The 24,999-nt window shown below is 39.3% G+C and overlaps 1 protein-coding gene across 1 annotated transcript in view; it reads left to right on the top strand.

The window, feature by feature from the left end:
- The window catches only part of map3k5 (mitogen-activated protein kinase kinase kinase 5), a 51,979-nt gene extending 35,970 nt beyond the window's left edge, over positions 1-16,009 (top strand). Inside the window, exons 16-30 of the mRNA XM_081378492.1 lie at positions 794-921; positions 1,037-1,173; positions 1,267-1,372; positions 2,409-2,566; positions 3,107-3,287; positions 4,232-4,252; positions 4,732-4,909; positions 5,007-5,175; positions 6,256-6,441; positions 6,672-6,777; positions 8,366-8,606; positions 11,540-11,652; positions 13,872-13,990; positions 14,089-14,165; positions 14,935-16,009. Coding sequence (XP_081234618.1) covers positions 794-921; positions 1,037-1,173; positions 1,267-1,372; positions 2,409-2,566; positions 3,107-3,287; positions 4,232-4,252; positions 4,732-4,909; positions 5,007-5,175; positions 6,256-6,441; positions 6,672-6,777; positions 8,366-8,606; positions 11,540-11,652; positions 13,872-13,990; positions 14,089-14,165; positions 14,935-14,995 — 1,981 coding nt within the window. The 3' untranslated portion in view covers positions 14,996-16,009. The remainder of the gene's footprint in view (positions 1-793; positions 922-1,036; positions 1,174-1,266; positions 1,373-2,408; positions 2,567-3,106; positions 3,288-4,231; positions 4,253-4,731; positions 4,910-5,006; positions 5,176-6,255; positions 6,442-6,671; positions 6,778-8,365; positions 8,607-11,539; positions 11,653-13,871; positions 13,991-14,088; positions 14,166-14,934) is intronic.
- The last annotated feature ends 8,990 nt before the right edge of the window (positions 16,010-24,999 follow it).

Below are 24,999 nucleotides of genomic sequence, written 5' to 3' on the forward strand. Positions count from 1 at the left end.
CTAGCCTAGCTTAGCACAAAGACTGGAGGTAAACGGCTCCAGCTAGCATACTGCTCCCAATAAGTAATCTCTTATCTATATCTTATCTATATGCTCTCAACTCCGCAGAAGTAGCAGTGCTTCAACTTCTGAGAATATAGTTCCCAGTATGTATACGGTTAGAAGATGGCTGTGTCTCATGTGACCTTGTTATTTGTACACGCTGTGACTTACAAATCACAACATGTAAATAGGAAAATGTTGGCGTTATTTTGTCACTAATTGGGAGCAGTATGCTAGCTGGAGCCGTTTACCTCCAGTCTTTGTGCTAAGCTAGGCTAGCGGTGGGTGGGTCAGACAGAGTTACGGCACACACAGAGATGAGAAGGGTATGTATGGACTTATCTGACTCTGGGGGATACGGTGAATAAGATAAAGTCCCAAAAAGTCGGCGTGTTCCTTAAACGTTTTAACCATTCAGGGATGTTACCCATTTGGGATTGTCCACTATTCCAAAAAAAAAAATGTCCCCTATTGAATCAATATGGGATGCAATTTTGATGAACACAAAATGACATAATATTAAATAAAAAATCAGTTTCACAAGAAATGGCAATAGCAAGAGAAGCTCAGAATCACTGGGCAGAGAATGACAGGCATGTTCCCAGTGATGGAGCTTTTGTATAAATATGCATTTATATATAATATAAATAAATATGCAATATTCATGAATGCTTTTGAGGGTATGAAAAATGCATGCAATCATGCAGCTACAGTTTATCTGACGGCACGTGTAACGGCTGTGTGTTGGTAGATATTCGCAGCCTCTGCATGAAGAAATTGCCCTGCATAAACACCTCAAGCACAAGAACATCGTGCAGTACCTCGGCTCCATCAGCGAGAACGGCTTCATCAAGATCTTCATGGAGCAGGTGCCAGGAGGTGAGACCGAGATCTTTTATAGTCTACTTGCACATCCAGGCCAAAATTCATCTGAGTTATTCAAGCGTTTGTGTAGGATGTGAAAGAAACGTTTGTGTTTTTCTGTGAATCGCAGGCAGTCTGTCAGCATTGCTCAGGTCGAAGTGGGGCCCTCTAAAAAACAATGAGCCAACTATCGGTTTCTACACCAAACAGATCCTGGAGGGCCTCAAATACCTGCATGACAACCAGATCGTTCACAGAGACATTAAGGTAATAATCCTTTTTATCTTAAGTTTGTGAATCTTAATCAGATAAAGAAATATCAGACATGACTGATGTAACTCTTACTTTCATGACACACAGGGGGATAACGTCTTGATAAACACCTACAGTGGAGTTTTGAAAATCTCTGATTTTGGGACGTCCAAACGGCTGGCTGGAATAAACCCCTGCACTGAAACCTTTACTGGTACTGAGTGTATTTGTTTTGCTATTTCTTTTCACTTAAACTTTTATCACTTCATATTGTAAATAACTTGATATTGCTTCTGTAACACTGAAGGACACATCGATTTCATGTGTTGCCAGATTTGGTCTATTGACTTTTGATTAGTATCTTATAGGTCCCTAATCAAGCACGAAACGCAAGTAACTTTGTGGGCAGATCTCGGGCGCTGTTGCTATTATACCGGCGGGATAAATGACTCTTGTGCCCGACGCAAATCTAAAATGTGTTGGTCTGAAGTCGCTTCATTACTCATAGGTGTGGTTTGGGCGTAACGTGAAATAAACCAATCAGAGCGTCATCTCACATTCCCTTTAAGAGCAGGCGCGCTTGTTCCATGGCGGATTGCTATTATAACGGCGGATTTGCCAGGAGCGGTTCACAGCCGAGGAGACCGACGTTCTCGTCAGGGCCGTAAAACACAGAGAAGTGACATTGGGGATGGAGAAACACACCCAAATTAGCTTCGGTTAAACAGGCGTATGATAATTTGGGTAAATGTGTAAGCTAGATTTAAGCCTATTTTCACATCTTCATGGACACAACAATGATTTCCCTCGTGTGGTAATATTTTGCGTCTGTGTGTAGATGAGAGAATCAAAGTGTATGCGCGTTGTGCACACGCTACATTATGGCCAAGCATGCGCCCTTAAAATAGCATCTGAATAACATGCGCAACACGCCACTGACTTTAGACGAGGTTTCTCCTGGTCTGTGGCGGAATTGTGTTCTGAAACTGCAAAATAGCACCAGGGAACGTTTGCGCCGGAACACGCCTCCTCTTTTCACTGAACCGCCCCCGGGAGCGCAAGTTCATTCCCTAATTTACCGGCGTGCGTCTGTGGAGGGAAAAGTCCGCTGTGTGTCGGGTGCAAAATAGGAATGATACATGCGTCAGTGCACAAAGTCAATTGCGCTGGGTGCAAGATAGGACCCATAGTGTCTTATAAATATTCAGCAGTTACTATTACTTATTTTCAGTGCTGGTTGTATATTTCAGGTACGTTACAGTACATGGCCCCTGAAATCATAGATAAAGGGCCCCGTGGGTACGGTAAACCGGCAGACATCTGGTCCCTGGGCTGCACCATTATAGAAATGGCCACTGGGAAACCACCTTTCTATGAGCTGGGGGAACCGCAAGCAGCAATGTTCAAGGTTAGTATAAGTGTGAATCATCCTGAAGTTATCCATTCACTATCCTGTATGTGTAGTAAATTTAACACAAAAGGTTTTGCACATTTTTTTTATTTTATTTTTTATACATGTGCTTTGTGAAACATTTGAATGCAATTTGGCATTTAGTAGTTTTCAAATGGTTTTCTAACTTCTAGGAAAAATCTACAGCCCACCATGAAATCACATAATAAATGGGTGATCCGATCAACCTTTCATTGCTGTTATCATGAACTCAAGAATAAGTTTTACCATTTCACAAAATAACATTTTTAATCGTCAAAAGAAGCATTTGATTTACAGCACAGGCTTTACAGTAATTAGTGTTTCATATCCATATAAAACAGTAGAAAAGAAAACTAAACAGATTTTTACATAGATTATGTAATCTATCTAGATTATGTGATTATAATAGCATTGTAATTGACTCCTAATGGCTTAGAGAAATGTAATATTGACATGAGAATATTGTGTTTGAAATTGGAAAGAGTTATGGAAATGCTTTTTTTATGGTTTGTGTAGGTCGGGATGTTTAAAATCCATCCGGAGATTCCTGACTCTATGTCTTCTGAAGCCAAAGCATTTATCCTGCGCTGTTTTGAGCCTGATCCAGACAGCCGAGCCACGTCCAACGATCTACTCACCCATGAATTCCTCACTGTCACATCACGCAAAAAACGATCGAAGAACAACAATTTCACAGGTGTGTTATATGGACATTACAGCTTATATCATGCAGTAAATTCAATTGGTACATTCCATGAATTAAGGGACTAATGGAAAATGGTAATGTGTTAGATTAAACTATTATTTAACAAAAACAACATGGCATGACTTTTTTTTTTAACATGCTTTAAAAAAAAAAATATCACCCCCTCCCCACCCACTCCTTTAAAATGGTTTTCATCGATCCATCGTAACCATGTATCCATCGATTAAAAAAATAAAATAGTGGCATACAGTATTTTGACATAATTTTATTGTATATATATATATATATATATATATATTAATTCTAATAATATATAAACTCAGTTACCACTTAATTAGAAAATGCTACCCTACTTCAAATTATTTAGCATCATTTGGATAACATGATGGGAAGACATGTCCAAATTACAGAATTTATTAATAAATTAATTAACAAAATTAAGATTGAATTATCGTTAATATATTCATATATAATAAATAATACATTAATATTTGGTCCCAACTAGCCTGGCCAGAATCTGCAACCTTATTTTTGTTTCTTTCAACCCTGTTACCCAATCAGGGGTGCATTTCCCAAAACCATATATGGTCGCAAGTTCTGTCCTTACCAATAGAGTTCAATGGAACTTGCGGCCATAGTTTTTATTTATTTTTATTTTTTTATCAATTTGATCAATTTTACCGATTTACATTCATAATGGCCATTTCTTGTTGCATTGAAATCACACAGTTGGGTTTTGAACTGCATTTAGACGTGAAGCAAATTAAGAAGTACAATAATAGCTCATTGAGTTTTTGACGGGTGACCTCCTGAGGTTTATTTTGGAAAGTGTTTGTTATCAAACCTGGAAATGTGACCTGGTAAAAGCTTTTCTCTTTGCTGCTTGTATTGTGAATTGTCTTCTCATCTCTTGTTTTTTTTTTTTTGAAATACAGCTCTTACACCAGGAGGAACTGGTGAGTCTATTTTAAAGCATATAGCCAGTGTTCAATTTTACATTATTTTGTTGTTTTATTCATTCTCTTTACTTATTTTTATGATATTTTATATTATTATAACCTGACTATAAATGTAGTCAAGATTCGTGTTCATTTTACTCTTTTTCTCACATTAGTTAAGTCGATGTACAATATGACATAAAGGGTACATTTTGAAAAATATACATTAAATTGAAATGTGTCAAATATAGAAATGATTTATCAACATAAAACAGAATTTTATTTATTTATACAAAATATTACATAAAGTTGGTTTTATGTAGTTTGCGGTCCATAGGGATACAAAGATCTGGTCTACAAAGATTCAAGGTCAAATGAAATGATTCTTCATCAATGAACTTTTTCATCTGTCATTTTAAAGAGGATAGTTCAGCATTACAGTGCTGTAGAAGAGTGTGTGATGTATGAAGGGACTTTATGCTGCTCATGTCTTGTAGAGTATCTGCGTAGCATATCTCTTCCCGTCCCCGTGGTGGTCGAGGACACGAGCAGCAGCAGCGAGTACGGCTCGGTCTCACCTGACAATGAGCTCTGCACAAACCCCTTCAACTTTAAACCCAGCATCAAGTGCTACAGCGAGAGAGAGGTCAAAGGCCACCGCTCACTCTTCCTGAGGTTCATTCTAGCTTAAATATACCCTAATATGTTACCATGGACCATTTATTCTGCATTTAGTGTATCTGCTTTTAGTAAATCTGTAAATCTACTCCAGTATTCCTGTGGAGAACTTTGAGGACCACAGTGCACCACCTTCTCCAGAAGAGAAAGACACTGGTTTCTTCATGCTGAGGAAAGACAGTGAAAGGAGAGCGACTCTTCACCGAATCCTGACTGAGGACAGAGAGAAAATAGTGCTTCACCTGCTAGAGGCGCTGATACAGGTGAACCCGAACACAGTGCGCTTGTGTTGCGTGTCTTGTTACTCTCATACGCTTGTGTGATTGGCATAAAGCGAAGCTTAAGTATTCTTTAAGCACAAGCCTGGTGACCGCAACTCAATACAGTCCATTCTAAAACACAGAGTTGCTTTTCTGGATGCTGATTGTGTAAATACAGTGACAGGGACATCCATACAGTGTAAACAGTTGAATTGACCAACAAAAGGGATAGTTCACCTTAAAATTATTGTCATCATTTGCTCTGCCTCACATCGTTCAAATCTGTATGCATTTCTTTAATCTGCTGAACTGTAAATATTTTGGAGATATTTTGAAGAATATTGGTAGCTAAACACTTTTTCTTCCCGTTGATTTTCATTGTATGAACAAAAAAAACAAACAATGGAAGTAATTGGGAACCGAAATCATGTCCCTTTAACTTGTTTGCTAGGGACTAAGGGCCAGATTTACTAACAGCTTGCTCCAGCGCTTAACCCTCTTTTGGTGTTAAAAAAACTGTTTTTTTTTAGCGCTGAAAAGGCGTGGACAGGGTTATTTTCTCACCTTATTGCATATGCTTTTGTAGGAGTTTGCTTTCAGACGCAAAAGAGAATTTAAATGAATCAGGCAAGGTAATTTTCTAAGGTTTGCCCTCATCAATTTACTGGTGTTTGAGCCATTATTTACCACCCAAAAAAGAAAAGTCTTAAACCAGATGCTAACGTGCGCTGCTCTTGGTAGATTGTGTTGGTCATTATGGAAATGATCCGGCTGCGTCTGTGTTCTTTAATTTGCATGTGTTCAGTAGATTCACTTGCTGAACTTTCCACTCACATCTGTGCTTTTATGGGATTGTACTCTCGTGCTAATTTGCCCTGTTTAGTAAATCTGGCCCTAAAGGGAATTATGTTATGTTTTGGTGAAAATTTTCTTCACATCAGAGAAACCAACAACAACAACAAATCTCTAATAAGGTTGTATTCATGCAGTCCTATAAATTCTGTTGTTTGTTTGTCATTTGACAGTTGATTTTATGTCCCTTTTTGTGAGTGTGATTTGTGTCCCCTTTCTGCCTCAATACAGGGGTCTGAGGAGACCAAACTGAAGCATCAGCATATCTCCATGCTGGTGACAAGTCTGGGAGAGTTTGTGAAGATGGCGGACAGAAAGATAATTGCCAGCACCCTCTCTCAGCTCAAACTGGAGCTCGACTTCGACAGCACAGCAATCAGCCAACTGCAGGTGGCGCTCTTCAGCTTCCAGGATGCGGTGAGCGTTCAGTCAAAGCCATCTAATCAAGTCCTAATCAAGTTTTGTTTCTATTGAAAATCCTGTTTCATCTGAAATGGTCACATTACAAAATTAAAATGAGTTGCGAATGCCATTTGATGTTGCGTTGAAATACTGATTTTTTTTTTTTCTGATTGTCAAACTTTTGTGACTTTTTCTTAAAAGTTCATCATAGAAAAGTAAATAGTTTTGGTATAATGTTTCTGCAGGTAAATAAAGTCCTGCGGAACCACAACATAAAGCCGCACTGGATGTTTGCCCTGGATAACATCATTCGAAAGGCTGTACAGACTGCCATCGTCATATTGGTACCTGGTAAACAGCAAATAGTTTCTTTATAGAAAAATCCCTTTTCTTGGATGTTGGTCATTTAAGGCAGGGGATTTCATAATCCGCGTTCAGACTGTCGGTCCAAATCCGATTTTTGTTCATATCCGATTTGAATCTGAACAGATTAAGCAAGTGTGACCGGCATAAATCACACAAAATGCTTTTTTGTTGTTGCAAATGCTGCATTTATATATGGTTTGAAATCTTATTCAAATCGCATTTCTGTAAATCCGTTCCAGTCTGACCGATCTGATCGGATTTTGCGTGGTTTATGTCTTTCTCGCGCCACATAAAACATAAACATGTTAGACATTGTTATTGGAAACGTGCTGAAAGTCGCGGCAGAAACAATGCTGTGTAGTTGCAAAGTGCAGATCGAGCAGAAAATGGCAATATAACAGTAGGTGCGTTTCCATTACACATTTTTCCATTACGCGATAAGTAAAATCATTCCAAAAACCATGGCAACGGACTTTGGTAGGTTTATGTACTATATCCCAGCCACCGCACTAGCCATTATTATTAATCGAAAGAGATGTATGTTTGTTTTCCAGTCATTAATGACAAGGAAAGACCCTTATTATACTTGTGAGCGGCACATATGAGGAGTTTCTGGGTGTTTCTCCCTCAGATCTGCTCCAAGGTCTTTGATTGTGGCATTTATTTGAGGTTTAGAATCCATTATTCCTGTAATTCTTTTGTCTTATATGAATTTAATAAAGAACTCTGTCTCGTATTCTGTCCAAACACACCGCGTCATCTACGTCAGGTGACTGTAAATGCGCATAAACTGTTTCCATTGCAGTTTTGCGAAATATTTCTTTTTCGAATTGCCTGAAAAACCTCCTCATGCGAGCGGGAAAACTTTTTTACGATAAATGGGAGTTTTTGCGAAAATTAAGAAGAGTTTCCATTAAGCGTATTTTCAATTCGCAATTTCAATTTGCGCAATTTGAAGGGTAATGGAAACGCGGCTAGAGACATGTTTTGAGACCGGCGGAGACGACAGCACAGAATAAAGCCGCTCACGCCAGCCTCATCCGGTTCTGCTGCTGACTCAGAAGATTCAGGAGACCAGAGCGGCGGATACACACTATCATGCTGTAAATAAGACAACATCTGTATTGCAAACCCCTCCATGTTTCTGTTGTTGTATTTGGCGTATAACTACCAACATGTCATTGCCATAGAAACCAATGCAGATATTCCAGAAAACTAAAGATTGGCATGGACACATATCGGTTCTGAACAGTTGCGATACACAGTGTGGACATCCATAATTTTAGATCAGATACACAAATAATTGGATTTTGACTGCCAGTGTGAACGTAGCCTAAAAAGCCCCTGGAACACACAAATCAGATCTGAATAGTTAAAATACGCAGTGTGGACCGTCAAAAATTTAAATCAGATTCCGATCGGATTTGGACTGACAGTGTGAACATAGCCATACAGTTCCCAGAGCCCTCAGCACTGGGTGTGTCCAGTGAATGAGATATCCTAAGTGTGCGGTGCTGGGGAGGCTCCGGGAACAGTTCATTTGATGCAGTGTTTGTTGTTTTTTCACTCTCAGAATTGCGGCCACACTTCACGCTGGCGTCTGAGAGTGACCCCGCCGAGCAGGAGGACATTGATGATGACACGGTTCCTCATGGAAATGCTGTCCCTAGCATAGCACCACCTGTCGTTCATCATGACGACACCGTAGTCACGTCTGGAGTGAGCACGCTCAGTTCAACAGTTTCCCATGAGTCTCAGAGCGCTCAGCGGTCTATCAGCATGGAGCTGGGGCGCATGAAGCTAGAAACCAAGAGGTAAATGTTGTTTTTTATCTTCAGCTTTAATATTAGTGATGGGAAGTCCGATTCTTTTCCGTGAACTGGTTCTTCAGGACAGGTCGTTTCAATGAACCGGTTCAAAAAATGATTCACTAGTTAACTTACCTAATAACGCAATGATGTCATGTAAATACAATTCTGTTATTAAAGCACATCGTGCATGTTTTACATGTCTAAAGCACATAAAGTGAATTAACTAGTCTTAATCAACTCACCTTTTTACATAAACCATTAGAAACCATAAACAAAACCTTCAATTTTGCCACCGCATTCAAGTCAACTGCTCGGTTCACACAGGCTCGTTCCAGCAGCGCATCGGTTCTTCACAAACATGTCAGAGTCCGAACGGTTTCCTCAGTTCAGTGTACTGGTGACTCGAGATCTGCTGTATCCATTAACCGACTGTTGACGGGAGAGAGAACTGCTATCAGTACTACTGTTGACTCCAGAACTACTGTTAGATTTACTATAGGTGTGATTTATCATACTTTATGATTTTCAGAAACCCCTTTATGAAACCCTCGGCACACAGTTCTTCTTAGCATGTCGGATGTCGGAGAGACTGTTCTCAGTTCAGTGGATTAACTGGAGCGCTGAATGAGCTGGCAAATACAGGCATCGTAGGATCATATACTCCTGGATATTCATACGATAGTTATGTAGAACAGAAGTCCTTATTCCACCGTAACTCTCAATTCTCGCCCTCACTTCCACAATTTTAAATGCGTCTAGATTAGGGCTGTTACCATTTTTTTATTAATAATTCTACATAATATTACATTTTCTGTATTTTCTTAAAAGAAAAAAAAAAACATTATTCCATATGCTGTCCATTGTTGACCCCCAAAGTTTTTCAAACTTGGAAAAGTTCTGTGAAAATTGTTCCCGTAACTGTCCTGGGACTTTGCTCATTCACACACATCTGATCAATGTCCTAACATTGGGTTCGAATTTTCCAGCATTTGCATTTACACAGAAGGCTCTCTGACAATTTCACAGCAATTTTATGAAATCAAAGCCCTGTTTGATCGTAGCCATATTAACACATTATTGACATTGATTATTCTGTATAATAATGAAGTGCTCATAATTGTATGTCTGTGGCTTAAAAGCGCTACAATCCCATTACTGTTATTGTTCAATTGAAGTCTGGTTTGTTGTCTGGAAAAATTCTGAAATTGCAGTCAGTTAGCTGTGGTCCAAAAAACCTGACAAAACAGTTTCTGTTTGCAGACGAATGCCTTATAAACATAGCAATGCAACTATTATAAGCCATGTGCCTCGACATCACCCCTGTATAGATTAGTATGCATAGAGCAGCACTGGTACCGCCGGAATGACAAACAGCTCTCTCCGTCTTTAAGCAAACACTGATTAAAGTGCTCTGATTAAAACATATGCTCTGATAATATTCTTGGAAATTAACATTACTTTTAACCAGAATGACTTTCGCATGTGCACATGGCTGTTGGAGTAATAAAAAAGTAAATACAAACTGTTAGTTTTGTAACCAATTTTTAAAAAATCATATTTACTGCAATTTGCTATAAAATAACATGAATAGTAATAAACATAAATATGAAGTAAATAAATGGTGATAATAAATAACTAATAAATCTGAAAAAAAAAATAATAATCACAAGAAATTAAGCAAGTATTTAATAATATATAGAAAATATGGGTAACACTTTACAATAAGGTCTCATTTGTTAACATTAGTAACATCGATTACACCAATTCAACGGCGATTTCTACTCGTGTTTGGTGCTTTAAACCCTGCTTAACATGCTAAGGGTGTCCCGCCGATGGCAAAACGTATGTAAAAATCACATCCCTGCACCCTGCCATATGACACCAAACAACATTGGGTCTTGTTTGTCTTGTTAACCATTTATGGCGCTGAAACTTTGACCAGGACTCATGCAGATTTGAATTTGAATTATATTTATGAAAGTCATATTTTTGTGGTGCTATTAGGGAGCATTTTTAATGTTTGACTGAGAAATTAACCATATTTATAGCATTTCAGTTAATTTCAGAGCATCTACAGTGCTATGCATAAGTTTAGACACCCATGCTAAAGTTGACTAAAAAGAGGAATAAAAAATCATCTTTTGGAAATCGAACTTAATGCCTTAATTTAAAAAAAATAGGAAAAATCCAACCTTTAAGGACACCAATTATCTTTGTGAATGAATAATGTATCGTAAATAAATAAATGTTCTTCCTTAAAATACAGGGTGCATAAGTTTGGACACCCCTATGTTAAATTCCCATAGAGGCAGGCAGATTTTAATTTTAAGTATTTTTTTTATTTTTATTTTTTTAGGATACTATGCATCCTGATAAAGTTCCCTTGGCCTTTGGAATTAAAATAGCCCCACATCATCACATAGCCTTCACCATACCTAGAGATTGGCATGGAGTATTTTCCATAAGATCATCTCTCAATGCAAATCAAACTAGCTATTAGGCTAACTGAAATAAAACCATGCCAATCTCTAGGTATGGTGAAGGCTATGTGATGATGTGGGGCTATTTTATCAGGATGCATATTATCCTAAAAAAATAAATAAAAAAAAATACTTAAAAATACAAATCTGCCTGCCTCCTTGGGAATTTAACATAGGGGTGTCCAAACTTATGCACCCTGTATTTTAAGGAAGAACATTTATTTATTTACGATACATTATTAAGGCATTTATAAATTAAGGCATTAAGTTCAGTTTCCAAAAGATGATTTTTTATTCCTCTTTTTAGTCAACTTTAGTATGGGTGTCTAAACTTATGCATAGCACTGTATGTGTAGTTGTATGTTTATCATGTGTTATTTGCATCAAGTCATAACACACTGGACAATTTTTTCGTCTAGTTATAGACTTAGACATGAATGTGTTTGTGTGCTCTAGGTTGTTGGAGGAATTAATAGAGAAAGAGAGAGAATATCAGGCCATCCTACAGCAAGTCCTGGAGGAGAGAGAACAAGAGATCAAACTATTGAAGTGTCGAACCGGGCCCGTCGGTGAGTCTGATTTGCGCATTTATACACACACACACACACACACTCATAGACACACACAGTATTCAGAGCTACAGACCGCAATGAAAATGCCTGCAAATACTGAAGCGGTTAAATATCAGTTGACCGACAATCAAAGAATAGAAACTCAGCTTCAGCCTCAGGCTGTCTGGATGGTTCGGCACCATCAAACTGAGCACTGGAGTCCCAAAAGACTTCATGTTCAGCCCACTGTTGTTCACCCTGATGACTCATGACTGTACTGCCATAAACAGTGCAAACCACATCATCAAGTGATGGGCCTCATCAGCAACAGTGATGAGTCATTACACTGGGAGGAGGTGGATCGTCTTTAGGACTGGTGTGAGAACAACAACCTGTCTCTGAGAGCATATTAACTTTTCATGTGTCACTGTCTGGTAAAGGTCCCGATATACTCACGGCAAAGTTCGTTCTTCGTTTAGGGGTTTGCAAAGTTCGAAATACGTGAGCGGAGATATGCTGTAAGCGAACATCCGACGCCGCCCACATTACTGAGAGCGATGAATATGTAAATATGTTCTGCGCGCTTTCCTCTCAATAACGAAAAATAAACACACAACAAAATTGAGAAAACAGCAACCATTTTTTTTGTAAGAAAAGCATCTGATCATCATGTGTTTGCATGAGCTCTGCAATTCAGCACGCTAGTAAAGTTATTTATACAGCACTTTATATAATAGATTGCTTAAAATCAATCAGCTTTACTGTATTAAACATGAAAAACAGTGTCAATGTCTCATTTCTTTAAAACTTCATTTTCTACTATAAAGCAGCTCTTGTGTGTTTGTTTTCACTCACGGACCTCTGACCGCGACAGTCTGAACAGATGAAATGAACCAAATAAAGATTTCCACATGACCACCCCTACCTGTTACGTAATCGCCACGGACCAATGGTAGAACAAAGAACCAGCCATGGTTAACCAGCCATAGCAGACTTTTTAGGAAAGTTCACTTTGGCGAGCTGTTTCAAACTCCCAAAATGAACTCCAAACGAAGATCGTTTAGGCCACATCAGTTCATTCTACGATTTCGCTTGAATTATATCGGGGCCTTTAGCCAGGGACAATGCTTCAGACCACAAGGCCATGCAACACATTGTGAGAACTGCAGAGAGCATTACTGGAACATCTTTCCCTTCCCAGGGTTCCCACGGGTCCTTGAAATCCTTGAAAAAAATGAGGTTATGGGGGGTCGTGTATTGGTGTCCCTTATTTTGCACATTTCACATCACAGCGCAGTGAGAAAACAAATCTCATTTCTCACAGGGGAGTGAGTTAGTGAGTTCTGCAGAAATGATCGTGAAGTTGTAAACGGTGCTCTTTCGCAGTTTCCATACGAATGTAGAGGGAACTGCCAGCGCTACTTGCCAGAGATCCAAAGGACCATCACTTGACCAGTGCAGAGCCTGTGGTAAATCTATCAAAGTGGATAGCATGGGATAAGCGGCTCTTTCAAGTCATGCAGCTGGATCTACACACAACATATTCATATACAGTACTATAAAAAAAAACTAAAAAAAAAATGGTTTTAAGTCAGTTATACATATATTTTGCTGTAGTGTGTCAGTAGGAAATATCAGTTTACATTTCCAAACATTCTTTTTGCCATTAATTGTAATAATCCAGTGAGATTTGTGTCTGCACAAGGAGTCTGATAACATGATGTAAGCTTGGTCTCACTTGAATTGTGTCCCCACATTAAGTCCTTGAATTTGAGGGTATTGGACCTGGAAAGTCCTTGAAAGCAGCATCACCAAAGATCCATAGATTTAGTTTTATTAAGTTACATTTTCTGAGGAAATTGCTTGGATCCTATGTGAGTAGGATGTTGGGTTGTCAGTTCAGCTCATTGGTCACTATCACAGACATCCAGCTGCTTAAAAGTCATTGAGTAAAACTAATGGAGAAAAAAATACTTTTTACGCCACTGTATTTCTTTTATAATCTTGCAAAGTTACATTTTCTTACTGGACTATTTAGTGTTGTTCTGACTTTGCCATTTAGTGACATGTCTTTATTTGAATATTAATTTTAACATGCTGTTTTAGTAGTCTTTTGCTATGTATTAAATCACTGTTGTGATATATCATTATTATATTACTGATATATACATCAGTATTGACCTTTTACAGTAGAACACCACAGGTCAACCCTGTGTTTGATCATGTGTTTATGGCAGATGTTCCTGATGTTCCTGTGCACCTCATGAACACACATAGTTCATTTGAAGGAGACGGACACCAGGAACTTCTGGAATGGCTGAAGCTCCACGGGGCGGATGGAGACTCCATAGAGAGAGTAATATACAGAAAATCTATTCACTTCAAATACATCTGGTCCTTAATAATATTGTCTGAAATCAACAGATAATGGATTATTTTCTATCCATATCGTAGATTATAGCCGAAGATTACAGTCTTGATGACATCCTTCATTATGTCACAAGAGACGACTTGAAGACTTTGAGATTACGGTATGTGAACAATTCTGATAATCTGTAATATATTCAGTTTTTTATAAAAAAAAAAAAAAAACAGACATTAACATGCATAGGTTATATTTCACATTAAATTGTTACAGTACCACATATTTACACAACCCTACATATTTCAGGTCAGTATTTTTTTTTGAAAGATGATTCACCAAGGCAAAAATACAGCAAAAACTATATTGTGAAATATTACGGTATTACAATTACTGTATTCTATTTTAATGTTGTAAAATGTAATTTATTCCTGTGATCAAAGCTGAATTTTTTGCATGATTACTCCAGTCTTCAGTGTCACATGATCCTTCAGAAATCATTCTAATATGATGATTTGCTGTTCTAGAAATGTTTATTAGAATATATAACCTTTTGTTAAATGTAATATTTTGCAATATATAGGCTTCTATAAAACAGTGGAGTAAATTACTCATTCATTCATAACTTTTGTTATTCTTGTTGCAAGTTCCAGATGCTGTGACAGACATGAACACATAATATTGAGTAAATTTGACTGAATCCAGACAACTAATTGGTTTATATTATGTTACCTGGGAAATGTGTCCATTCTGTGTAAATTAATTACAGTTTATATGTAAATGTGGTCCTCCGGAGACACATAAATTATATTGCACAATGATAAAGCATACGGTGTGAAACTGGCATTATTCACAATCTCTTTGGGATTATTACGTTTCTCTGCTATGCGCAATAAAATAGTGTATGATTGTGTTTTTTTCTTGTCTTGTGTTTCTAGAGGTGGAGTCCTATGTAAACTCTGGAGCGCCATCTCAGAGCACAGGAAAAAGCCAGGCTGAGGACCGTAGCCACGTATATGTGCCATCCAGACTCTGTTCAAGTGTTAAAACATATCCAAATATATATTTATTTAGTGGGATCAATTCAAGTCTTATGTGATTATCCATATCACATGTAAATATGTTTTAACTTTTATATTTGTCTGTGAAATTGCAGTTTTACATGTGACTGTAAATGAACTGTTAAAGGCCCACACATTTGATACGTGAACACTGTTACGGCATCTTTATACAAGGAAACTTGTTTTTATTTTTTTAGATTTGGTTACAGAAACATGTCTTGACCTGCCTGAGAACTTTTTCCAGTCCAAATCTCTTTTCCTTTCAGAAAAGACACTGAAACTACACTGAAAAGTCTGTGTGTTTTATATATATTTTACATGTATCATTAATAAGGTGTATTGTCAAGTATTTTGCTTATATACCTTTTTTTTTTTTAAATCAAGGCTAGTTATATTTGCATATATTCTAATTTACAGGTATGAGGATACACAATAACCAATCAAATTGAATTGTGTTTCCACGTATTTGAGGTGACACGTGAATAAACCACCTCTGAAATTGTATATAAACTCCTTTTAGAGCTACATTCCTGAGATTATATGTAAACTATATCCAGAAGCACAGAGAATATATCACAAATGTGCTCTTATGTCTATTTATTCAGCACAAATCTCAAGCAACTCAAGAGCACCTCAAGTTTTTAAATTCTGTGAAATTACCATTTTAAGTGTAACCGATGGCCCTAATAGTTTCTAGTCAAATCATAAAACATAACATACATTGTGTATCTAATGATACACATTTAAACACACACACACACACACACACACACACACCTAGGGCTATGTGATGTGACAATCATGTAATGGATACGTTTGATATCTGTGGTGAATGTTTGCATGATCAGTGTTTGCATTCCAACTGTTTCATTTTGTGCAAATTGGAATTTCACTTTTGGATTAAATAAAAAGTTTGGGGAAAAAATGGTCATAATTCCAGCTAGTACAGTATAACAGAAGTGTTATTACATTTTTTTGTGTGTAGATATGTTATCGTAAGAACCTACCTATTATTTGCGAGGAATTCATGCTCATCATTACTAATTGCCCCGCACTCCCAAGTTTTCTTTCTTCTGTGAAACACTGAAGATATTTTAAAGAACGATGGGGTTCAAAAAACATTGAGAGACCCCATTGACTCTCATTGTAGACTAAAAATGTGTTCAACAGAAGAAATTAATATAGTTTTGTAATGACATGAGGGTGAGTAAATAATACCAGACCTTTCATTTTTGGGATAACTATTCCATTAACACCCAATGAAAGTCATTAGTCTTTACAGAGCTTGGAGGGCCTTTTTGACCACAGATGGATGGCATCCTTAGTGGTGCATATTAACACCAAATAATTTAAGATAGCAGGAATCTGACAGCCTTCCACATCACACTGACCTGTATTGTTTGGCCCTGATGTCAAGTATAGTTCAGAAAATAATGTCACAATTTTTTGTCTGACATTTTCTATTTTAAACTTTTCAAAGCAAGTACCACATCTGATTTAATCAGAACATCTAAGTACCACCTAGTCGCATCAGTGTTTGTCTTTTTGTACATTTGCACATTTGCATCAAACAAGGAGTTAAATAGGGTGGCATGTTGAGGGAATCGATTGGATGGTGAAAACTTTATCATTTTTCCTTTTTCTATGGAATAACAAACACCAATTAATCATAAACAAATGAACCAGGGACATATTAAAAGTAAATAGGGTCAATTTTGTTTTTATGCTGATTCAGGCATAACACCACACTCCTGGCAGTTGTATTTCCTGACAAAATGCCACACTTAAAGGCTAACAAACCAATTTGATGGCGACACTCAGCTCATACGTGTGGGTGTTAATCTTCAACAAAGCACCCAGTTAGACGAGGATGTCATTCACCCCAATGTCCTTGACAATCACCAAATTAATCATTTTAAGACTATGATGATCGACTGCATCCTGAGCTTCAGGCGCACCTCGCCACCCATCAGATCAAATTGATGTTCGTCACACCCAGCACACCACACTTTGGTGGATGTTGGGAGGGAAAAATAAGCTTCTAAAGGCAGCACTACAAGTTACCCTTGGGACACAGACAGTCACAGAGGAGGTGCTGACCGAAAGAGAGGGGATCCGCAGCTCTAAGCCTGTTGGCTGTACCTCCTCAGATGTTGCTGACCTAGATCCTGTTACGCCTAATATCTTGTTTGACTCCCAGAAGTGGACAACCTGGAGTCTGATCTTCTGAGCCGAAGAAAATGGAGACACGGCCAACTCTTAGAACACCACTTGCACAGCCTTCAGACTCGTCAGAAATGGAGATCAGAGGAAACTGATGTTCAGGTCGGCAACACAGTCATGTTTGTGGACCAGCAGCCAGCAACCCCTTCCTTTTGACCAGTTGCAACGGTCACCCAAGTCTTCCCTGGAGCAGACAACTGAATCAGATCAGCAGAAATAAGTGAAGAACTAGACCTACATACGACCAGTGGTTAAGCTGATCTATCTTCCCCTTATACCTGAGTAACTGTACACCCCTCTTATTTCTGTTACTATTGCCTTTTTACCTGTGAATTTGGGGGTGGCTATAAAAAAGGCCCGGTTTTACTAGTGATTTGTATTTAATTGTTATTTAGGCCTTGTCCACACTAATACGAGATTGTTGAAAACGCTGTTTCGTGTTGTAGTGTGGACTGTGAAAATGGAGGTATTCAAAAACGTGACGCATGTTTAGTCATGTGACGCATATTGTACCCGTAATATCAATGATTATATCCCCATTGTTGTGCCTGCTATTTACTTTCATAGTCTTCTTAAGGCCGTGTGTCCACCAAAGCATTTTTTCACACGGCTGGCGTATTTTTAAAAAAAAATTCAATGGGAGTGCCACGTTTTTAAAACGCCATGAGCGTAACGAGGCGCTGAGCAAATTTTTCATGCTCAAGCGTTTAGCGTTTTTTACAGGTCGCCGAGAGTTGAAGAATGTTCAACTTTAGGTAAAATGCAGCGCTCATCACTGTCACTTTTTACCCAACCGTCCAATCACAGTGGAGGAGGGGCGGGACTAATACCACACCGACCAACCGCCACATTCTGCTTGTACAACGTCAATAGACGACAACAACACGCATAATAATGGAACAAAATCATTTAAAACAAGAGCCAGAGAAAATACATTACATTGTATCGACATTTTAATATAGAATCAACACAGAAACAAAATATGTGTGAAATGAGATACTAGTAATACTTTCACGAATATTGTAACAACCAATACAATGTAACGTATTTTCTCTGACTCTTGTTTTAAATTATTTTGTTCCATTATTATGCGTGTTGTTGTCATCGTTTGACTTTGTACAAGCAGAATGTGGCGGTTGGTCGGTGTGGTATTAGTCCCGCCCCTCCTCCACTGTGATTGGACGGTTGGGAAAAAAGTGACAGTGATGAGCGCTGCGTTTTACCCAAAGTTGAACATTCTTCAACTCTCGGCGATCTGTAAAAAATGCCGGACGCCCAGCGCTTCTGCGTGAAAAAGACGCTCAGCGCTTCGTTACGCTCATGGCGTTTTAAAAATACAGCGCTCCCATTGAAAACAATTTAAATAATACGCCAGCCAGGTGAAAAAATGCCTTAGTTGGGCTCTTGACCAGTATCGGGGGTAACTCATTACTAGTAACTTGAGTTATGTAATCATAATCTAGAAAAGTAATGCATTACTTTTAAAATTTACAACAAAATGTTTAAAACATTTTCAAATAAGTAACGCAAGTTACTTTGTTAAAAAATTTTTTTTTTATATATTTTTAATGACACATTTGTATAATAAAAAGGAAGAGTTCTAGTTAATAATCGCTTCTTGACCTGACCTATCAAGTTCTCCATTAAACAAGCCCAATGATTTAATACAACACATTTGATTTTATACAGACACTTCATATTTAATGGTATTAGATGATTTGTTAAAGCTGCATTCCGTAGCTTTTCCTCTTTGTCACCATCTCTGTTCGAAATCTGCAATTGCAGTTATTCGCGGAATTATCAACTTTACGTGGGTTGTACAACGGCATGAAACAGCGCGGATGAATCCAATGTTTTGAAGTGAGTGCGCGGCTGTCAATCACCGCGCCGGTGTGGATACGGGCATTCAGCATCACAGAATATACGTTTTGGAAGTACGACCAATATTAGAATTTTCAACGGAAAATGACGTCTGAACAAGTAAGTAACATCCACTTTTGTTCTGATCAACTAAGGGGAAAAAAGCATTGCAGTAAATTGCGCTGATTAAATCTAACGATCGCTTAAACCGTGCAAATCATAGAAGAGCAGTTATTTTGTACAAACAGATAACAACCATAGTGCTATGAAATAAACGGTGTATGAACGGAATCCCTGTTATGCATAAACGTGTTATAATATAACATAATAAACATTCTCCGTAACTGTGTAAATCAAGCGAACAAGTGCGCTACTGTTACGTAATTAAAATATTGAAATGTCTTACCTGTCTAGCAAAAAAAAAAAAAAAAAAAGCCGTCTCTGCGTCCGTTTTGAACCCCTTTAAAAAAACACGGAGTTCACGCCATCAAAAGCCCTGCCGATGTTTATCCTTGTTTTCACATGTGCCCGGTTGCAGTCTCTTTTTTTTCTCTTGCCAATCCGAACCGAAGTCTTTTGGGTTTTACAACTGGTGAATCTCCAGTTGTCACTGGTGATTGTCGTTTGAAACATTCTGGATCCGCTATAATTATTTCAAGTGCTGTGAGAAAAGGCTATCTACACCTCCAACATCCTCACACAGCCTACTAGCCGGCACTCCGTTATGTGTACAGATGTGACGTAATGACGCAAAGACATGCTCGAATTTCCCGCGGAAATCCACCAGTACCACTGGTTTATTAAAAAGCTAACCAATTTGAATCGAGCTAAGGCAAGCAGATAGTTTTGAACACTGGCTGGTTATGTTTTTTTTTATATATATATTTTGGATCATTTATAACACAAAAAAAGTTACGGACAGCAGCTATAAATGCATTTGAAAGATTTTACTTTCAAGAAAGCGTTTAGAATGGGTTTGTAAAAGGTTGTTTTAGGCATGTTTCGCCTGAGTTTCTGTTGCATTTCCACTGTTCTGACCAGCAGGGGTCAAAGCTTTGAATCAATTGAACCGATCGCTTTGCAAAATGATTCACTGTGGAAGCGTTCGAAACGCCACACGCTAGTGACCCCTGCTGGTCAGAACAGTGGAAATACAACAAAAACTAAGGCCAAACATGCATAAAACAACCTTTTAGAAACCAATTGCCAACACTTTCTTGAAAGTACTTTTCAAGAAACTAACCTTAATTTTCTATGTCGCTTTATCAGCAGCTTCCACGGTAAAGCCAGAGCTCATGCAAGGTATTTGGCCGTGATAAAGGAAAAGCCTCCCCGTCGGGGAATCGAACCCCGGTCTTCCGCGTGACAGGCGGAGATACTGTCCACTATACTAACGAGGACTGGCTGTCCATATTCCTGAGTAGTACAGCACTGTATGCTCAACCATTGAGAAGTCACTTAATACTGGATATGCTTTCCATTATGGGACTTATTATTATTTAAGCCTTTTATTTTGGCCAAGGGGGGCAGGAAGAGGAGCTCACCCTGTCCTATGGAGGAATCCACCTGCAATCCAAGGAGATGAAGGGTTTGTTTATTTAGCTTCCAGGGAGTTCATAAAAATCTCGAGTTCCCTTAGAGTGGTAACTTCAACATTGCGTCAGCTATGACGCTGCGGGAACTCCTCCCTTCTCCACTTTTCTTGAAATCTTATAGGCTTACGCCAGCTTGGAACAGCTGGCAAATTAGCGAAGTATGCAGATACTGACAGGTTTGCGGGCAGTATAAAATGCATGGGTGCGACAATTGCGTCAGAATCACGACTGAACACTTGCACAGCTAAGCGGACAGCGAACACGACGGCTAAAGCAATGTATCGTTCCCGCCTCTCAGGGAACCGAGGTTACGATAGTAACCGGAGACGTTCCCTTTCAAGAGCGGTAACTTCAACATTGCATCAGCTATGGCACTGCGGGAACGGTATTAAATCCCGCCATGAGAGTAGTGAAGATAAGTCCAGAGAAAACGGGGCCAAGCTACACCAGCCACGGCAGAGAAAGACAGTCAACTAATAGCCGCGCCGCTAGGAGTGTTCACATCTGATAGGCAAAGCTAGACCAATGAAACATCAGCTCCAACCCATCAAACTTTGCATATTCAACACAATGAAAGCGAAGGCTGCACTGAAACCAGGGCAGACACAACACAATAGGCACTCAATGCATGAAAGTAAAACACAGTGTCATCAGCGGTATTGGTAACAACTGTTTTAACACTAGCAGCAGGTCCCTATGTAAGTGAAGAACAAAGTATACACAGAGCCAACAGCAAAGCGGTAACAACTGTGTCAAACACTAGAACAGTTCTAAATACATGAGTGAGGAAATCAACTCACCGAAGCACTTGAGACACCACAGATGGTACATTCAGCTTGTAAAATCTGGCGAAGGAGTTCAGAGAAGACCAACCAGCAGCAACGCATATATTCTGAAGTTTTCTTGACTTTAGAGGAACGTGTTTTAAAAGGTATAATGGGTATAACGTTCCTCAAACAGGGGTGTGATTGGAGCATTTAGGAGCGTCTCGTGGTCTGCATCCTTCAGGTCAGCTAGGGTCAACTACAGGTACCTGTTAAGGACGACCATGAAGCCCAATGGCCTGGGCGGAGTGCTTTGTAACCACGAGCGCAAAGTCTGTTGCCGTGCGCAGGTTTTTCACGAAATGCAGAGCGGATGCTGCTTCACCCACAGAAGCATAGGCTTTGTCAGCCAGATGAGCCGTGAACTTGCACAGCTTGGACTGCAGGCTGAAATCCGCGCCCAGAAGCGAAAGGATGGACACAGGTGCACGGCGACAGTCTCCTCGATGGGGGGCATGCGCACATAGCCGTGGGCTCCGCCTTGTCCACGTGGGAGATAAAGATAAAGATAAAAGATAAAATATACTTTAATGTCCCCCAGGGGGGAAATTTGTCTTGGGCTGCAGTCACTGCGACACACACTTACAACGTACCACATAAAATATACACCGAATATAAACAATATAAACATACGTCATTACACTGTCTCGTGAAAAAAAAATAAAAAATAAATAAATAAATAAATTAAATTAAATTAAATTAATAATAATAATTGCACAACACAGTGGGGATAGAAGATGGCCCTGGTGGCAGCGTGCACGCGTGTCAATTGGGGTGCAGACCGTTGTCGAAGAACGGAGTCCTCCTTCTCGAAGCAGCCAGGCGGCCCGACTGGAGATACCAGGAATCCAACTTACTCTTGGTAGGCTCGTCCGGAGCATTCCATGTCGAGTCCAGGACCGGTGGAACGTGGCGTCGGCAGAGGACGAGGGCCACCAGCGGTTTGCTGGCAGCAGTGGGCCTCGACCCCGTAATAGCATGAGCAAAAACCCTCCTGGTTCTAGAGTGCGCACCGGCAGGTCGGCGCAGTGCATGCACGTGGAGTCCAAGAAGGCCGCCTCAGTGTGGGCCAGGCCCAGGCAGGCCAAAAAAATCAAAAAAAAAAAAAAAAAAAAAGCATAGCCAATATTAAGTGAGAATTCAAAAATGCTCAGAGACACTGCAATAACAGTCAGTCCTCGTTAGTATAGTGGACAGTATCTCCGCCTGTCACGCGGAAGACCGGGGTTCGATTCCCCGACGGGGAGGCTTTTTTTTATTACGGCCAAATACCTTGCATAAGCTCAGGCTTTACAGTGGGAGCTGCTGATAAAGCGACCCAGAAAATTAAGGTTAGTTTCTTGAAAAGTACTTTCAAGAAAGTGTTGGCAATTGGTTTGTAAAAGGCTGTTTTAGGCATGTTTGGCCTTAGTTTTTGTTGCATTTCCACTGTTCTGACCAGCAGGGGTCACTAGTGTGTGGCGTTTCGAACGCTTCCACAGTGAATCATTTTGCAAAACAATCGGTTCAATTGATTCAAAGCTTTGAAAAGCTTTGTTTGCTTTGCAAAATGATTCACTGTTTCGAAGCGTTCTTAATGCCACACGCTAGTGACCCCTGCTGGTCAGAACAGTGGAAATGCAACAGAAACTTAAAAAAAAGAAGTTATAACAGTATTCTTGCCTTTTTTTTTTTTTTGAGGGATCTTCGTAAAACACACATAAAACGTGTTCTGAACACACAAAAAAAGAGTGGTCAGTGTTATCACTTAATAAATCTAATCAAATCTTTCCAAAAAAGTCCTTAGTTGAGAGCAATGCTTTTTTTTTTTTTTATACAAAATTATACATATAACCAAGGCAAATGTATTCATTCTACAGTACGTAAAAAAATCGAATGTTAGGCTCAACACAGTTTAACAAAAAAATTACTTAAAAAAGACAAAGAATATAAATAAATACATATTTGAAATCATATCTTACATCTCACTTAGGGTAAAATAAATAAAAATAAATAAATAAAAAATAAATTAAATTAAGGGGCAATATCATACCAAATCATATTAAATCAAAAGATGAAGTGAACAGGTTTAATGTCTTCATCTCTTCTGCAGGGTATTTCTGCTTTTTTTAATGACACTGAGAGCATTTTTTGGACGTCCTCCATCTGAATGTATGTGTAGAAACACTATGTTATTCTCTATATCTCTACCAAACAGAGACAGAACTTAGTGAAATATGTAAGGTCACCATGATGGAGATCAGCGGTTGCTTAAGTTGGGCTCTTGACCAGTGTCAGGGGTAATTCATTAGCCTACCAGTAACTTGAGGTATGTAATCAGATTACACTGGTGACCCCTGCTGGTCAGAACAGTGGAAATGCAACAAAAACTAAGGCCAAACATGCCTAAAACAACCTTTTACAAACCAATTGGCAAAAATTTCTTGAAAGTACTTTCCAAGAAACTAACCTTAATTTTCTGGGTCGCTTTATCAGCAGCTTCCACTGTAAAGCCTGAGCTTATGCAAGGTATTTGGCTGTGATAAAGAAAAAGCCTCCCCGTCGGGGAATCGAACCCCGGTCTTCCGCGTGACAGGCGGAGATACTGTCCACTATACTAACGAGGACTAGCTGTCTGAGCCTTTGAGCAGTACGGCACTGTATGCTCAACCGTTGAGAACTCACTTAATATTGGATATGCTTTCCATTATGGGAGTTAATATTATTTAAGCCTTTTATTTTGGCCAAGGGGGGCAGGAAGAGGAGCTCACCCTGTCCTATGGAGGAATCCACCTGCAATCCAAGGAGATGAAGGGTTTGTTCATTTAGCTTCCAGGGAGTTCATAAAAATCTCGAGTTCCCTTAGAGTGGTAACTTCAACATTGCGTCAGCTATGACGCTACAGGAACTCCTCCCTTCTCCACTTTTGTTGAAATCTTATAGGCTTACCTCAGCTTGAAACAGCTGGCCAATTGTTGCGAAGTATGCAAATACTAACAAGCTCGCGGGCAGTATAAAATGCATGGGCAAATGCAATTGCGTCAGAATCTCTTTATTCACGCTGTCATTGTTGAAGTTGCACCTGAGGACAAGTTACCTTTTCTTCCTCGCATCCGATGGCTACTCTATGCAGGATTTGTGCGGGCCCCATCGACCCACCCGACACCTATGAGTACTGCGCCGCCTGCCTGGGCCTGGCCCACACTGAGATGGCCTTCTTGGACTCCACGTGCATGCACTGCGCCGACCTGCCGGTGCGCACTCTAGAACCAGGAGGGTTATTCGCAGCAAGCCACAAAACATCCTCTGCTTTTTGTAACCCAGGTTGAAATCTGGTAATATATTATTAGTTCTGCTGCCCCTTTAAGAAGTGATCTCATGCCACCCCAGTCATGTGACTGTGCTTGGCCAATCGCGCAGTAGAGCACGAGTTTAATTAGGCTGCAGCTTCTTCCTCATTC

Source organism: Scardinius erythrophthalmus, assembly GCF_964197995.2.
Source record: "Scardinius erythrophthalmus genome assembly, chromosome: 11".
NCBI classification, from domain to species: domain Eukaryota; kingdom Metazoa; phylum Chordata; class Actinopteri; order Cypriniformes; family Leuciscidae; genus Scardinius; species Scardinius erythrophthalmus.